Source organism: Esox lucius, chromosome 17, assembly GCF_011004845.1.
Source record: "Esox lucius isolate fEsoLuc1 chromosome 17, fEsoLuc1.pri, whole genome shotgun sequence".
Classification (NCBI taxonomy): domain Eukaryota; kingdom Metazoa; phylum Chordata; class Actinopteri; order Esociformes; family Esocidae; genus Esox; species Esox lucius.
In genome coordinates, this window is record NC_047585.1 from 29,356,458 (window position 1) to 29,375,592 (window position 19,135).

Here is a 19,135-nt window from a genome sequence, read left to right on the forward strand (position 1 = left end):
TGTCCCTTTGCGTTATTGCACCATTGATTTCTTCCATAGTTTTTTTTTAGATCCACTTCAATAAAGGTCTGTCTTTTGTCTAGGCTTATACCACCTCAGCATTTTGATAGTTGTGTAAACATCTACAGAACGTAACTTATAAATATCTTCTTATTTCAACAACTGCCTGATAATTGTTGTAATCCATTGATCTTACTAGCAATTATTATTGCTAGTATGAGCAGCAGCATTATTGTGAGCAGCAGCAGTCCCATCAGATTTTGTCAGTTGGGATCAGGACAACTACAGCAGAGCAAACAATGATTGCATTGGCTAAATTGTAACTGAGACAGGGTGTGGTCAGAATTTGCAGTAATTTAATGTAGACCAGTGTTTCACAGATGGTGGTTCAGAACTTGGGGACGGTAGATACCATACAAATTACATACAGATTTGGAACTCACTGGTTGGTACACCCTCAGACTTGGCTCAGACTAGGCTCAGCGGTTGCCGGTGTTTTTTTTATTTGAGACAACGGATTTAAAGACATCTCTAATACCAAATATGAATCTTGTTTATCATGGTTGGTTATTAAGTTATTAAACATGCACTACATGTTTACTGTACTGTGTCCTGAAATTTAATATGATAATTATAACACTTACTGTAAATTATTATGATATGTAATGAACTCAAATCACAACAAATCATCAGTATTTTATTTGCATAAGATCCTGAAATGTGTCTTTACCAATGGAAATCAGAATCTATTCCTGCTGGGCTTACCATGAGACAACACGCAATAACATTCCCTCTATGACGTATGGATGTAGGGGTGCTGGGAGAGTAGCCCCCCCAGACAAAATCTCAGCACCCCCGACCTGATTGCTACCACCTAGCATTAGTGACATGTATTCAGTTTGGAACGGACATGTCTGTTATTTTGCTACAGTGTTTCGAAAAACCTCGGCCTCCTCTTATAATTGCAATGAACAAAAATTAAATGTTGCCTCCCCAAAGTAGGTTTCATTTCACAGTAGGACAATTAATAGGATTTGGCCCCACATACCTGTATTCCAGGGCTGTTTGGCATGTCATACACGGAGAACAGACATATTTAAAAACTAAACTGTTTAGTATTCCTTTTTTGTGGTACATTCTTAGTAAAGTCAGCAATATCAAAATGTTCCCCGCAAACCCGATGGTCAGCCAAGTGAAGTTGATCGACTGGAGTGTTTACATCAATCTGTAAGACGATGAGCCAAAGCCTCATACTTTCAGGGCCAGAAAATGGAAGCCTATGAAAAGTGATCCTGGAGCTAGATTTCATTGTATTATCACAACTGGGATCCACACTTGTGATGAATTCCCGTAAATTCAGAATGTTGCTAGCTAGTAAATTCCAATGCGAGGTCAGCACCGTAGTTCAACTGTGTTTTGAAAAATCACCGCTCCCACAAACAGCGCTGTTCGCTCAAGTGCCAAAGTTTACATACCTGTATGTTCTGAGGTAGTGCACCGTTTATGAAATAAATAGTTTGGTTTCACATACAAACCCGATTCCAAAAAAGTTGGGACACTGTACAATTGTGAATAAAAACAGAATGCAATGATGTGGAAGTTTCAAATTTCAATATTTTATTCAGAATACAACATCGATGACATATCAAATGTTTAAACTGAGAAAATGTATCATTTTAAGGGAAAAATATGTTTATTTTAAATTTCATGGCATCAACACATCTCAAAAAAGTTGGGACAAGGCCATGTTTACCACTGTGTGGCATCCCCTCTTCTTTTTATAACAGACTGCAAACGTCTGGGGACTGAGGAGACAAGTTGCTCAAGTTTATGAATAGGAATGTTGTCCCATTCTTGTCTAATACAGGCTTCTAGTTGCTCAACTGTCTTAGGTGTTCTTTGTCGTACCTTCCTCTTTATGATGCGCCAAATGTTTTCTATGGGTGAAAGATCTGGACTGCAGGCTGGCCATTTCAGTACCCGGATCCTTCTTCTATGTAGCCATGACATTGTAATTGATGCAGTATGTGGTCTGGCATTGTCATGTTGGAAAATGCAAGGTCTTCCCTGAAAGAGACAACGTCTGGATGGGAGCATATGTTGTTCTAGAACTTGGATATAACTGTCAGCATTGATGGTGCCTTTCCAGATGTGTAGGCTGCCCATGCCACACGCACTCATGCAACCCCATACCATCAGAGATGCAGGCTTCTGAACTGAGCGCTGATAACAACTTGGGTTGTCCTTGTCCTCTTTAGTCCGGATGATATGGCGTCCCAGTTTTCCAAAATTAACTTCAAATTTTTATTTGTCTGACCACAGAACACTTTTCCACTTTGCCACAATCCATTATAAATTATCCTTGGCCCAGAGAAAACGCCTGCGCTTTTGGATCCTGTTTAGATACAGCTTCTTTTTTGACCTATAGAGTTTTAGCTGGCAACGGCGAATGGCACGGTGGATTTTGTTCACTGACAATGTTTTCTGGAAGTATTCCTGAGCCCATGTTGTGATTTCCATTACAGTATCATTCCTGTATGTGATGCAGTGCCATCTGAGGGCCCAAAGATCACGGGCATCAAGTATGGTTTTCCGGCCTTGACCCTTACGCACAGAGATTGTTCCAGATTCTCTGAATCTTTGGATGATATTATGCACTGTAGATGATGATAACTTCAAACTCTTAGCAATTTTTCTCTGAGAAACTCCTTTCTGATATTGCTCCACTATTTTTCGCCGCAGCATTGGGGGAATTGGTGATCCTCTGCCCATCTTGACTTCTGAGAGACACTACAACTCTGAGAGGCTCTTTTTATACCGAATCGTGTTGCCAATTGACATAATAAGTTGCAAATTGGTCCTCCAGCTGTTCCTTATCTGTACATTTTACTTTTCCGGCTTCTTATTGCTACCTGTCCAAACTTTTTTGGAATGTATAGCTCTCATGATATCCAAAATGAGCCAATATTTGGCATGACATTACAAAATGTCTCACTTTCAACATTTGATATGTTATCTATATTCTATTTTGAATTAAATATAAGTTTATGAGATTTGTAAATTATTCCATTCCTTTTTTACTCACAATTTGTACAGTGTCCCAACTTTTTTGGAATCGGGTTTGTAGAACATAACCACTGATACAATGCTAGTTTTTGAACTTTTTTTCTGGAGACCATACGGAGACCTATATCAATATATCCTGGCCTTCCCGTTTAGCAAAAACGGAACACTATATCGGTGGCCCCATTCACTTCCATTGTAGGCCGGAGAAAGGCTTCCTTTAAAAAATTTAACAAACTCAAAACTGTCATAATTTGTGAAAAAAAGTGTCTCTCCACAGTCCAGGATTATGCTAGATAATCAGAAAAAAGGCCCCAGGTTACAAAATAGTGAACCTGTCCTTTAATATGGAACTATTGTCAGAAGTTGAAAATAGTATATATTCTCAAATCATTCACATAATTTTGCTGAAATGCTGAAGAGTGCACTTCTGCACCTCTGTTATCGTAACGGCTTGATCAGGGGTAACAGCCCCCTAGGACAGCCACTTTCTTTATCTTCTAAATGTGTGAAAGCTATCCCCTTGGCACTCACTTGGCAAGAAATCAGTTACTTTGAATGCTTTTCAAATTGGCTGCTCTCTCTATAAAGCCCCACTAATAAAACATAACAAAATGTTATCTCCTCCTGGTGGTTCAGGGTTATTAACTTACACTCTGCTAGTCCCTCTGCTCTCAAAGACATATAGTGTCAATGCCTGGGGAGAATACTAGAGGGGAAGCCTGGGGACATTTCTAGAGGTATTAAGACTAATATCACAGGGTGAATGAAAACCAACTAAATAAGAAATAATTTGTAACAATGTCCAAAAAAAGTGGATTGGTAGTTTGGGCCTATGTATATTCTTTCATTAGCAGATTTTGTTGAATAACTTCAGAGAAATGACAATATACTGGTAAATGTCTATTTTGATAGATATAACTTTACTTAATAAATGCTGAGGTTGACCTTCAAATGGATTCACCCATATGAACTCTTGGCCCTCAAAAGAATGTACCTCCCTTGGCCTTTTCCAAATGTTTTTGTGTTACAAAATGAAATGAACCACGCTTCACTAGAATCACCATGCTTCACATAAGGGACGGCGTTCTCAGTAGGACGTGCAATGTTAGGCTTGAGCCAAACATAGCAGTTTTGAGGAAAAAAAACGTTATTTTGGTATCATCAGACCATAGAATCTTCTTCCACTGTCTCAGTCTCCCACAATGCCTTCTGATGAACTCTAGCGGAGATTTGATGCGAGCTGTTTTATTTTCCCCAATCTCCCATGAAGACCACTTTCGTGAAGCCAACAGGCTATTGTTGCTGTATGTAGTGTCTCCCAATTGAGTCGTATGAGAAGACTGAAGCTCCTTTAGAGTGACCACAGGCCTCGTGGAGCCCTCCATGACTAGGGCCCTTCCCACCCAGGTACTACGTTTTCTGAGGACGGCCGGCTCAAGACAAAGTCAGTTATATTAAGTGCTTTTGAAGATCCTTATTCTAGATCTGCTTTTGATATCTTCCTTCCATAGGCCTTGTTTGAACTCCATTCAACTAATTACATAACTTCAAGTATTTTCTGTTTTAAATTTGTACTATTTGCCGATTTTTGTGTTCACTTTGACATTATGGACTGTTTTGTGTTGATCAGTGGCAAAAAGTCCTAATTAAATAGATTGTGATTTCATGTTTCAACAACAAGATATATAAAAGTCTAAGAGAGTGAATACTTCTGAGAGGCACTGTACATCTCTATGGTTCCAGCAGAAGACATACAATACTGAAGTTAATCCTTTGTAATAATTGTGCCTACTGTAGAAATCTGAGGTTTTCTCATGCGGAAACATTAATTTATGATACCCCAGGGGCAGGGTTGTAAAGCAGACTGCTGTGTTACATTGACATTAGTGCTTTTAAGCATACCTGCTAAGTGGGATGTTAAACAAATTTCAAACATGTTTAAATTGTGTCTGCAGAGAAGGTTAAGTTTCCTTGCTTTTGTCTGTCTGAAGAAACTTGCAGTGGTGGTTTCTCAGCAGGCTAGCTCAAGAAACCTGAACCCAAAGGTGTGAAAACTACATTGACTTGACCACACAGTGCTGCCTGTCTGATGCAACATGACCTGGTTTCCTCTGCAATGTGGTGTGTATGTGAGATGTAATATGTTTTTATCATTACGGACCATTTTGGAAACAAGTGTTTTAATTGTCTCATTCTCAATTTTTTTATTGTTAAATTCTGTATGTACTGCATTTTGCCCATATATAGTTTTATTCAGGTAAATAGCCATCATTACTGAAATGTAACCTAAAAACATGGTTATAAGGGCATGCAATGCCGCACTGGCTTTTACTATGCATCTTTACTCAGGATATGTCTATTAGAGCTTATAGTATACATAATGACGTTCCAAATACATTACCAACAAGTTGAAGTGATCTCAATAAGCATTATAAACAACACTTCACAAAGGCACCGAAGCAACTGCACAGCACCAACGTGGCAGAATGATAATGACCCATCAAAAACAGTAAGCATTTCAGAGCAGATTTGGGTGTAATTGAAAACTCCCTATCTTCAGTCATTCTGTTGGTTAAAAATTTACCATTCTAAAACAACAGCAGAGTTTTTCGAGATAGCTCTGCAGCAGCACTACCCCTGCAATGTAATCAGGCTTAGAGCGCCAGGGCCACGATCAGGGGATGGGGGGGGGGGGGGTCGAAGGACAGCAAAAGATAAATAATACACCACGGGAGCTGTGCCATATTGCCTGGCTACACAGCTGAGTGGTTTAGGCTGGATTATGAAAGGGGAGAAAACAAGCAGTGGAAATACAGAGTGTATTAGGTATTTTATCAGGCCAATCTAGCAGAGAAAAGCTTCCCTGTACGGTTTAAATAGTAGGAGCTTGTATTACACAGAGATACATGAACACTGTATGTGTGTGTTTGTCTCACTATAGGTCTGTCTGTCTTGCTCTACTGTGTGTGTGTATGTGAACTGAGTTGTCAGTCTTTTGGCTACTGCATGTATAATCACAAGACCTTTGATCCACGTAGTCTCTGAGTGTCTTGCAGGAGGGAAGGCTGTTCTTTTATTTCCCATTTCCCACACCCAAAATACACTCCTCTTTCCACTCTTTCTGAAGCATCCCCATTGACGCCAAAAGAGGAAACATCTGTTATTTACAATTGATTGGGTCCAAGAGGTCTCAGCAGATCATTCACTTGTGACAACTTCATATATTCTAGATTCATTACACATAAAGTGAAACATTTCAAGCCCTTTTCGTTTCAACTTGCAGTTGTCTACCAACACAAAACATATGCTGACCTATCCACTTTTCTATACACTGTCTGAACCAGTCATCATGAAAGTGGTTTAAAATGTACAGACAGGTCACAATGCATGATTTAATATTGCGAAGGGTGTCCTCAATTCATACTATTTAAATAAGTAATATTTGTCCATCTTTTCAGACCTGTAATTTTCATCTGTATGCAAATTATACTGTTTTCCATGCTATTGGCCCAACTAGAAACCAAGCTATGTCTGTGCTGCAATCTGATTTGGTTGCATTACTAAAAGCCCTCATTGATTCAGTGGTGCTTAATGCAAAGAAAACTAGATTGACATTGAATATAATGTAAAAAATATTCAGTTGAGTCATATCTTTTAAAAACCATGTTGATTTACCAGCTAGGAATAAGGAACAGATCTTGCATATCGCTATGAAGCAGGAAACAATTCATTAAGTCAGTTCAAGGCATTGAAATATCCTGCTCAATATACAATGTATCCTTATTGTATCATGACAGATCTATGGTAATATTGACCATCTGTCCACAAGCAATCACTTGGACATAGGTGAGCACTACTTCCATCATACCTTATCCTTCACAGACCTCGACCTGCCTAACCAACAACTACAGATGACCTCTGAGGAGCCTGCTCAGTGACATGCTCAAATGTTTTTAGGAGAATGTTTGTGGTGATGTGAAGTGTTTTCCCGATTAAATCAATAATCACAAAGACATACAGTACATTTAAGATGGGCCAGATGAATCAAGATGATAGCATTGCTCTTTCCTATCGGCTAATACATCTTCCTCATTGTGAGCTAAAATTACTATTAAAATCATGTGTTTGACTACTGAAGCCAAACAATTAAGATTCTATGAATACAAGCCAAGCCACCTTGCAATAGCAAGCTCAGCTGAACCATGCTCTATCAGAAAGGCTTCACCGATAATGAACCCCGTCCCTCTGTATACATCCTCCATACCAAAACACAATAACTCACTATATGACAGGTGCAATTTCCAAAATGAATCTCATTACGGTAGCACATAGTAGCAGGGACCTAGAGACAGAAAGAGACCCAAAATGCTGCCATTGTTGTCAACCAACTGATGAACAAAACCAATAGGCTGTAGATGTCAGGGCCCCTCTGCTTTGGTGGCTCGAGACCTTCTGTGTGTTTGAGCAGCTGAGAATGAATAACGAGGAGGATTTCTCATGAATTAGCATCAGTCTCTCCCTGTTTCTCTTTCAAGGCCTTGTCTTAAACATAGTCAGACTTGGCACCCATTGCAGATTTAGATGTATGCTGAATAATAGATGTATAAAAACGCATTCGAGTCTGCAGTCATGCCTGGCAAAGCGGGAGAATAGCTATGCTGGATATGTCAATAGCAAGCTAAAAATGAGAGATGTTGTTAGATCCCACCTACTTTTGATGAAAGCACATCCTCCAGTCTATTAAATCACACACCACTAGATAAGGCCAACTCAGTGACCTTGTAGTTAGTGTCTGCCACCGGCCTCACCAGACCCGGGCATTCGGGGGCTCCAGCCACGGCTGGTTTTTTGGTCATCACTGAATGTTTTGCTAGCTGACATTAATACAGCTGGGGAGGTGTGGTAAACGCGCAGGAGCACTTTTCATAACACCAACCCAGTATTAATAAAGTGGTCCGTTTTCAGGGTTCAAGGGCTTCACTTGAATCGGTTTGCATGACGTATCAGCAAAGCACCCCGGGGTTATAACCCTCAACTGGTAGCCCCACGTTGGTCTGCATGAGCCTAAAGTGTTTCACTGGTCTGGTGTCCTCCCTGGTGTTTGCCCTGGGATTGGCACCGATTTGAGAGTGTGATCCCCACCCTACAAGTCATACCAAAGTATAAAAATGAGACCTGTGTGAAACTCTGCATTAAATAGATTTGAGTAAAGCCCTGTGATAGATACTATGAGCCAATTCTTGTGCCAGGCTTCTTACACCAAAAAAGGCAACATTAGACCTCACTACTGTTATTACTAGCAGTGGTAGACACACAACCCACTGAGAGCGGTGCTGTAGATCAACCCTATAATCCTCCTGTAGCAGTTCACACTCTTCTCTCCTCTCCTAGCCAAGTGACTGACTGTTGACTCAGGGGATCACCAATCATAAGCCCCTGCAGCACAGCATTAGTGGAACCACTGTCAGCGAGACTATAGGTGGGTGGAGCTCCCCCTCTCTCTCTTTCCCTCTCACTCTGCAACTCAGCCGCGCCTACTCAGAAGCACTGACGCTCAGGAGTGTTCTCCCCAAAACCTTGGCGCCTGTTCAGTCACTTGTTCATCCTTAGGTTCATACAGTTCATTCACAACACCCTCTTCCTGTGGTTCATTTGGATGGCTTACATTATTTACAGCAAGGTCAGGCTTCGCTAGCATGCTTGGGACTAGGAGGTTGTACAGTATCTGCAGAAACGTTTCTTTTTTTCACTAACATCTTGTAGGTTAAAATATCTAATTAAAGGTTAAATGTTTTTTCTTGATTGCAGTTTTCAGATTTCTATGATGTTTATCTCTTTAAACACTAAGAGCCTCTACAACCCTACATTTTATTTGGGATTTTTATTAATACCCTACCAAAGCTTGAGTGGACTACATATATTTTAACATAAACACACTTTTTAAATCTGATACAGTGGGGAGAACAAGTATTTGATACACTGCCTATTTAGCAGGTTTTCCTACTTACAAAGCATGTACAAGTCCGTAATTATTATCATAGGTACACTTCAACTGTGAGAGATGGAATCTAAAACAGAAATCCAGAAAATCACATTGTATGATTTTTTTTATAATTAATTTGCTTTTTATTGCATGACATAAGTATTGGATCACCTACCAACCAATAAGAAATCCGTCTCTCAAAGACCTGATAGTTTTTCTTTAAGAAGCCCTCCTGTTCTCCACTCATTACCTGTATTAACGGCACCTGTTTGAACTCGTTACCTGTATAAAAGACACCTGTCCACACACTCAATCAAACAGACTCCAACCTCTCCACAATGGCCAAGACCAGAGAGCTGTGTAAGGACATCAGAGATACAATTGTAGACATGCATAAGGCTGGGATGGTCTACAGGACAATAGGCAAGCAGCTTGGTGAGAAGGCAACAACTGTTGGCGCAATTATTAGAAAATGGAAGAAGTTCAAGATGACGGTCAATCTCCCTCGGTCTGAATTACAGACAGGAAAACCTGCAAAATTGGCAGTGTATCGAATAGTTGTTCTCCCCACTGTACACTCACCTAAAGGATTATTAGGAACACCATACTAATACTGTGTTTGACCCCCTTTCACCTTCAGAACTGCCTTAATTCTATGTGGCATTGATTCAACAAGGTGCTGAAAGCATTCTTTAGAAATGTTGGCCCATATTGATAAGATCTTGCAGTTGATGGAGATTTGTGGGATGCACATCCAGGGCACAAAGCTCCTGTTCCACCACATCCCAAAGATGCTCTATTGGGTTGAGATCTGGTGACTGTGGGGGCCATTTCAGTACAGTGAACTCATTGTCATGTTCAAGAAACCAATTTGAAATGATTCGAGCTTTGTGACATGGTGCATTATCCTGCTGGAAGTAGCCATCAGAGGATGGGTACATGGTGGTCATAAAGGAATGGACATGGTCAGAAACAATGCTCTGGTAGGCCATGGCATTTAAACCATGCCCAATTGGCACTAAGGGGCCTACAGTGTGCCAAGAAAACATCCCCCACACCATTACACCACCACCACCAGCCTGCACAGTGGTAACAAGGCAGGATGGATCCATGTTCTCATTCTGTTTACGCCAAATTCTGACTCTACCATCTGAATGTCCCAACAGAAATCGAGACTCATCAGACCAGGCAACATTCTTCCAGTCTTCAACTGTCCAATTTTGGTGAGCTCGTGCAAAAAAATCCCAGTAACTGAGCAGATTGTGAAATATTCAGACCGGCCCGTCTGGCACCAACAACCATGCCACGCTCGAAAATTTCTTAAATCACCTTTCTTTCCCATTCTGACATTCAGTTTGGAGTTCAGGAGACCACACCCCTAAATGCATTGAAGCAACTGCCATGTGATTAGTTGATTAGATAATTGCATTAAGGAGAAATTGAACAGGCGTTCCTAATAATCCTTTAGGTGAGTGTATATCTGTTGTGCGGGATAAGCCATTTTATGACAATAACACATTTTAACCCAAATAGAACACTCTAGAAACTGGTCTCAATTTGCAGAACAAATTCTCTGACAGCCTTTATTAAAGGGGGAGCAATACACGAATCCAACAGCTCAGTCTATGATTATTACTTGATAATTAGAGATAATCCCAGACTTTGAAATCACTGACAAAAGGCTAGTTAACTCCATATAAAGTATGTCAATTCAAATAAACAGTGACAGAGTAAAAAAATCCAGACTAATTGATCACAAACAAAGCTGTGAGTTTAAGGAAAATATGAGCAGCGTAAGTCAGCAGGCCTTTGATATTGTTTGGCCCAGGGTAAGAAAATCTGTAAAATAACAAAAATCTGAATTTCTCTTAATTAGGGCAAAACGACAGGGCAGTATTGACAGATGCCCACTGTGCCAATAATGTGTATTAATTGGCAATACATGTGGCACATGAGTTTTTTTTTCCATAAAGATTTGTGAGAATTCTAACATTTCACAACAAGCAGCACGAAAAAAGCAAAACCTCTGTGTGTGTATGCACTCAGGAGAGATAGGTAAGATCTAAATAAGCCTGGATAGAAGACCTGCCATGTTGTTCAGTCACAGCACACAGTATAAAAACCCCCACCTCTCTCAACCTCTCTCTCTCTCTCTCACACACACACACACACATGCACACACACAAAGAGAGAGATTAGCTTGATGCTCTGGGTGCACAGTCACTTTGAACCTACAATATACTGTAGGGGTATGTCATGATACTGTATGTTTCCATTTACTATAGTGATAACTGCTGTATTGTCATTATAATGACACACAGAGCCGCTATATGGTTTATATAACACATTTACATTTTTTGCCATTTAGCAGTCAGTTTCATGAACAGCAATTTTAGTGCCTTGTTCAAGGACACAAGGACAGATGTCTTTTTTGACATTGTGTCTCATGGATTAGAACCAGGAGCCTTTAATAAACTGACCAAACTCTTTTGACCAATAGACTATGTAATAACATCTTATCTTCCACTTTTTGTGTCTTACTTCCAAGATTACACACACAATATTATGTAGATTACTTATCATTAATTTATGCCTGAAAATCTGATTAAACAGAGTATAAAGTAACATAGGCTATGTAGGCAAAATTATGACATTGGTACATTTTAATCAATGGAATAATACGTAGAATTGTGGACATGTATTTAATCTACAAAAATCTGAATTTGGCATTGGATATAATAGCTATCCTGTGTCAAATTGTCTAAAACTGTCCTCCAGTGGCATTATTCCAGGCGGCACTGTGGTGCAGCTGAGCTCAAAGGCACAATAAACGTAAACAAAAGAGCTCAATTAACCGAGTGCAGATCTCCCCATCGCAGACAAGGAGGAACCAGTACACTACATATCGCTCTACCTAGCAACAAAGCCCGCAGCGACGTGCAGCCTTTGAGCAACCAGACTGACCCTAACCAACAAGACGTATTAACCAGATGGAAAAGCCCGTGTCTGCTTCTATTTTCTATGACCACGCCGTCTTCCAGGCGGTGCGTGGTTGAATAATGCATTTCCGTTAGGTACATGGAACGAATGCAGTCTTTCCTACACGTCTGCTGTCCTTATCACTGGGCCTAAATGTATAGGCGTACGGACTTTGACAGATCACCTGCCACCTGAAGGCAGGGCACATTATGTAAAAATAACTACAAAGTCTAATGTTATACTGAAGAAGAAGGCACAAAGCAATCACTATGGCACTGCCCAACCAAATGACTGATGGACCGTCTCCTGTTTGTGGAGATCTCAGCGCTGGCAAAGTGGAACACGCAGGCACCGGTACAAGAGCATCATTTTTTATTAAATTATGATGCATTAAATTTTAGTAATGAGACCATATTTGTTTCAAAATACATTAGCCATTCACCACTTTTGGCCCATGTGTCATATTTAGCTTGGAGGAATATGTATAATCCACACAAGATTAAAACATTTCTGAATTTACATTTTCCTTTATTACCCACCTTTGACTTGCGTTTCATATTCTCCTATGATCTCTTTATCCTTCTTGACTCTAGTTTGAGAGGACATTTTTCCTGAGTTATTTTGGAGAGACTCCGTGAGATGTCGAAGCTTGCACGAGAGGTGCTCTCTAAAGATTCTCGACTCTAGCTGCGTTTTTCTCCGTCTTCTCTGCTCAGTCCCCCCGAATACGTTGACTTTTCAAGTAACACTAGTCACTAAATAAACAGCTACAACGATAAATTCTATAGTGAGCTCCCGAATGCTCATATAAACGGGGCTTGGGTGTCTTCTTTCATTTGCAGATCAGAACTATGCATGAGTGAGAGAAGAGGTGCTCCTCCTTTCTTGAGATAGCATGCCATCCAAAGCAAAAGCTGCAGCGGAGAAAAACAAAACCTTTTTACTCAGAGCAAAAAGAAAAATGGACAGAATAGGTTAGGAGGCTACGCGTTCACCCATTCCGGTGGTTGATGTTTTCTTTATTTCTGAAGTGCTCAAAAATCGATAGGTTTGCATGTGCGATGGACACCGACCATTCTTTAATTAGATTAGCTGTGTGCGCCCTGAACGTTTGCACTGCAGGGAAAGATGAATTGAATCGAACGTCACTCGAGTCTCCTCCTACTCTCTTTTGCTCTCTCTCGCCTTATCACACACACACGCACACACACATCTTTGTTGGTTTAATTATCCTTACGATGACTGGAAGTGAGTACCATTGAATATAGATTTTCACTAAACCGCTTATAGTTTCCCTGAAACTAATACTAACAGTTAAACTTAACCACAAAACCCCAATCTAAATCTAAAATTATTGTTAGGAAATGAGGATTGGTCAGAGGTTCTCACTTCACCAGATTTTTGTTTCACAATAGCCTACTTGTAAGGACTACCTTAAAACGTACATACAGAAACACAAAGAGAGAAACCCACATACAGAACATGCATGAAATGTTGTAGTTTAGGTTAAAAAAAAAAAAAAGATTTATTTCTTGGACTTTCTTCCAAAATGGCTAAATAGTGCTAATTCTACAATTCTGCTAATTCTGCAATATTATATGTTTATTCCTTCATAGACTATTGGTTCTGTTTATTTTTGTTAATATATTACAGTGGATATAAAAAGTCTACACACCCCTGTTAAAATGCCAGGTTCTTGTAATGTAAGAGAATGAGACAAAGATAAATCATGTCAGAAATTCTTCCACTTTTAATGTAACCTATAACATGAAGAATTCAATTGAAAAACAAACTGACATTTTGAGAAGAAAAAAAAAACTCACAATAACCTTGTTGAAGCACCTTTTGATTTTATTACAACACTCAGTCTTTTTGGGTAGGAGTCTATTAGCATGGCACATCTTGACGTGGCAATATTTGCCCACTCTTCTTTGCAAAAGCGCTCCAAATCTGTCAGATTGGGAGAACATCTCCTGTGCACAGCCCTCTTCAGATCACCCCACAGATGTGGATTCAGGTCTGGGCTCTGGCTGGGCCATTCCAAAATGTTAATATTTTTCTGGTGAAGCCATGCTGTTGTGGATTTGGATGTGTGCTTTGGGTCGTTGTCATGCTGAAAGGTGAACTTACTCTTCTTCTTCAGCTTTCTAACGGACGCCTGAACTGTTCATAATTCCCTCCACCCTGATTAAGGCTCCGGTCCCAGCTGAAGAAAAACAGCCTTAAAGCATGATTCTGCCACCACCATACTTCACTGTGGGTATGGTGTTCTTTGGGTGATGTGTTATTTTTGCACCAAACATACCTTTTAAAATTATGGCCAAAAAGTTCAACCTTGGTTTCATCAGACCATAATTTTTTTCCCCCTTGTGCTTTTGGGGGACTTGATGTTTGTTTTTGCAAACTTCAGCCGGGCTTGGATGTTTTTCTTAGTAAGAAAAGGCTTCCGTCTTGCCACCCTACCCCATAGCCCATTCATATGAAGAATACGGGAGATTGTTGTCACATGTAGCACACAGCCAGTACTAGCCAGAAATTCCTGCAGTTCCTTTAATGTTGCTGTAGGCCTCTTGGAAGCCTCCCTGACCAGTTTGCTTCTTGTCTTTTCATCAATTTTGGAGGGACGTCCAGTTCTTGGTAATGTCTCTGTTGTGCCATATTTTCTCCACTTGATGATGACTGTCTCCACTGTGTTTCATGGTATATCTAATGCTTTGGAAATTATTTTGTACCCTTCTCCTGACTGATATCTTTCAACAATGAGATCCCTCTGATGCTTTGGAAGCTTTTTGTGGACCATGGCTTTTGCTCTGAGATGCAACTAAGAAAACAGCTGAACTTTGTGATTAATCAGAGTGATTGAATGATGGCAGGTGTGTACTGAATTCTACTTAACATGAGTTTGAATGTGATTGGTTAATTCTGAACACAGCCACATCCCCAGTTATAAGAGGGTGTGCACACTTATGCAACTAGGCTATTGTAAAGTTTTTATTATTTTCATTTTTCCCCCTCGAAGATTTCAGTTAGTTTTTCAATTGTACTGTTCACATTATAGGTCACATTAAAAGGGGAAAAAGTTCTGAGATTATTTATCTTTATCTCGTTCTTTTACATCACAAAACCTGGCATTTTAACAGGGGTGTTTTTATATCTACTGTATATGCAATCAATGGACATGAAAAGGTGACATCATCTGCTTAGAAGTTGTCCTTCAGTACATTTGTAATGTGTCCATGTTCTTCCGTCTAAGGAGAAGCATATACTATCTAGATGGAACTGCGTACCTCTAATGTGCACATTGCCTGTAAATTAAATGTATAGGATATACTCTCTGACACTCATATTCCTTCATCTCATTTGCTCACCAGCATATTGTGAATGGAAGTTTATTGACTTACATCAGTTTTGTGCATTCTGTCCCTATATGTTGCTTACCACTTGCAGCACCTTTACACCAAGTTTAATGGCCGGCTACGGCCCATGCCATGCCAGTCATTACATTTCTATGTTCTGTGTGTTTCAGTTCTGGTGTTCTGTACAGCGTCCCTTAGTTTATTGGTTTCACCTGGGTATGCCTCTCACCTGTGTCCTGTTTCCTCATTCGTCTGTGTATTTAGTTCAGTCCTTTTTTATTTTTTTTTGCCAGTCTTTGTAGATCATTGTTATGTGTGACATTCCTGGTATGTCCTGTGTGTGACTATTTTGGTTCAGTATTTAAGTTGTTGTGTTAACGATGACATTTTATCTACATTCATAAAACATATCCAATTATATTAAGTTTATATTAAGTTACCCAGATTAATTAACAGTAATAACTGTAGAAACACAACATAGTAATTGCGTAGTTGTTACTAATCTACTACGCCCGGGAAACAAAGGTAAACCTGCGAGCATGTGTTGGTCTCTAGCACACTGCTTTCCTAGCACATCCTCTCTCCTCTTCTCCTACCTTGCCTCACTGTCCTATCTAATATAAAAACAACTAACCAATTCAAAAGAATGTGAAAATCACCTGTTAATTACCATGTTAAAGGGCCACTCAGGTTACACGCTCATTGAAATGGCCAAGCTCCTCCAAAAACAGACTGTTTTAAAAAAGTGATCTCACCTCGTCTAGAAGTGACCTCACCCTGTCTCAATGATATCACCACCAATCCCAATCAAAACAAGAGGTGCACTGCTCTCTGTTTTTAACAGGCTACAACTGGATGTCACTCTAATTTCCACAATTCTAAACTAATGATTTGTTTAAACAGTGGTACTTTGTACTGAAAGCAATAACAATTAGGAAACCTTATCAATTAGATTCCCTGAGTTGACTAACAAAAGTTGGTTAAGCTAGATAGCATTTCCCCCGTCCTCATTAGTTTGTGTTGCTAGCTAGCTACCCAATCATGGGAACCAGATTCCAAAGTGGCATAGTGGATTGAAGTCACTGCCTCATAGTACAGCTGCGTAACTGTGCTCAAGTGTTCACATCCCAGTGGTGGCATACAGACAGTGACCAGGGTCTCCTAGCGTTCAGTGGCATGGCTTGGAACCATCCAGGGTTAACGGATAGTCAGAAAAGTTGGCATTGTTATGCAGAGACACACAAAGTGACTTGAACTTCTTCTATCCTCACGTGGTTTCCCCTATCGTTGCTATGCGAATGATACTCAATTATGTTTCTCCTTCCTCCTGCATCCGTGGCCGAAATCCCTACTTGGATATCTGCCCACCACCTCAAGATCAGCCTTTAACGGGCACCTCTTCCTCTTTTCTTTCTTTCCTTTCTGAAACACTTGAAACACTATGTGCTCTCTCCGACCAACTCTCCTGTTATCTCTCTCAAAACAATCTCTTAGACTCTAACCAGTCAGCCTTAAAGAAGGTCACTCAATCGAGTCACTCTCAACAGTGTCACATAGGCTCCTTGCGCTTTTTCAGCTTGATTCTTTTCTCTGTTCTAATCCTTGACAGCCTATTCCCTGCCTTTGACAATGTGACCCATAAGACCCTCCTCAATGCCCTATCAGGGCTGGATTTCTCAGGTTTTGCACACTCTTGGATTGCACCCTACTTGGCAGGCCACTCCTACTAGGTAACATGGAGACTACCAGCCTCTCCCACGGCTTGGTTCAAGGTCTTCCTCTTCCTCCATCCGCTCATGGTGTCACCTACTGTATGATCATTTGCCCCTTCTGACACTCAGGGGATTACATGCATTCCTGCATGCCTAGCTGGAATCTCTGCTGTGATGTCAGCCAACCCCCTCAAGACCAGCCTCAACAAGACGGAGCTACTCTTTCTCCCTAAGTAGCTCTCATAAGGTTTAATGTATTGATATCTTGCCTATTGCCTGGTGTCTTTAACATATTTACAGGTGCACTCCTGTCACACGAACGTCCTTCTGATATCTGTTTTCAGCTCACAAACCAGTGCGCCTCTAAACATGTTTAACTGAGCGTGGTGGCTTTGGCCATGTTACCATTGCAATTGGTTCTTACCTGTTCAAATAAAGGTGAAATAAAAAAAGCATGTGCTGACTTAGTTAGCTTATTTCATGTTACTTCTAATACGTGTATATTATTTTGTAGTGAGAATCATGCACCCAACATAGCTATAGCATGCATTTATTATCTACCCTCTACCTGTGCTCAAGCATCACCTGACATTAACTGTCCCTTTCCATCTTTTGGGGATGCAGCATTCAAAGCCAATTGGAATTCTTAGCGCAATGGAAGTGCAAATGCAGTATCTCACACAGCTGTCATCTCACTCCCTTGCACTACAAGCAGCGCTGTTCAGCTCAGGGTAAAATGTATCAGTATTAAAACCGTTCTTAAGAATAACATGTACTTTGAATACAGAGACATCCTAAAGACATTCATGATATTCTTTGAAGAGTTAGAATTATTTCACACTCACCCTAGTTGAAGAATCTCTTTCATTCTCTGGAGTACACCAAAATAACGTGATGCATGTGAGTTTAAACAAATGCAGGGAGCATGAATGCCAATTCCAGATGACATCTTCTGGGAAAATGTTGCTTTGATTAAGTTACAGATTCATGTATGCATATTAAAACTGCACAACACAATGAGGTGGTAAGATGAAACAGGGATGTTCTTAAGCACCTTCAACACTATTGCATTTTGAGTAAGCAATAACTTAGTTTCAGGGGGCACGAGGAGAGTCAGAGATCTGTTAATAAAGGCAACTATGGAGCCATCTGAGAGAAATAGATCACACACAATGCTTTGCGAACAACAAGGTAACTTAAGAAACTGTGTAGCTAAGGAAATTTGCAAAATATTATCTGGCTAGGAAGTTTACTTTTACCAGTAGCTATCTACAGGTCTCTTTGGATTCCAAGCGCTATGACTTCAGAATACATCGGAGTCAGATTGTAAATGAAAATAATGACTGAGATCAAAGATTTTGTTGAGGTCTATGTATGTCTCAAGTGCAAACAGAATGCAGAGATAAAGGATTTAATAATCACACTGAAGGGGAGATTTCTTTCTTGATTAGCAGCTCCAGGACCTGATGCTTCTTTGGAGTGTATGTTCCAATACAGTGGCTTAGCAGCTGAGATGGACTGGAATAAAAATGTCTTTAGATCAATTTCTTAATCCAACTGAGGCCTAGTGAGGTTCCAAATGGCCAGTTGGTTCAGGGTTGTGACTGGTAAAGCTACCAAAATCTTGGAAGTAAAATATAAAGAAAATCCACAGGTGTTGTGTTTTTTGATTTGCCAGTTGCTTACTGGTGTTATCCCAAAGACCTGGTACGATGCACATATACTCCCCATTCAGTCTGAAATAACTACTGCCCATCATTAAGCTGTATTGTCTTTCCAAAGTTTCAGAGACCCTGACCAAGTCCCAGCAAAGGACTTTTTTAGCACCATTCTGATTTTAGATATTGATATACTGTACATCATGTGGCAAGCCCAGGGGTGTGGGCTCACACGTCACCAGCACAATAACACAAGCCGGCACTAGGAGTACAGTTGAACACAGTTGGAAAGTTTATTAAGGATAATTCACAGCGTAGGAGGGGATTTTGCCACTACTTCACCGTCCACTGCTTCACGGTCCACAATCCGTTCTCATCATC

At 40.3% G+C, this 19,135-nt stretch overlaps 1 protein-coding gene across 3 annotated transcripts in view; it reads right to left on the reverse strand.

The window, feature by feature from the left end:
* srgap3 (SLIT-ROBO Rho GTPase activating protein 3) overlaps positions 1–13,146 on the reverse strand; it is a 102,712-nt gene extending 89,566 nt beyond the window's left edge. For all 3 annotated transcript variants that reach the window (XM_020055785.2, XM_020055784.2, XM_020055786.2), the window contains exon 1: positions 12,568–13,146. In XM_020055785.2, the coding sequence (XP_019911344.1) occupies positions 12,568–12,634 (67 nt within the window). In that variant the 5' untranslated portion in view covers positions 12,635–13,146. The remainder of the gene's footprint in view (positions 1–12,567) is intronic.
* Positions 13,147–19,135: the final 5,989 nt, after the last annotated feature.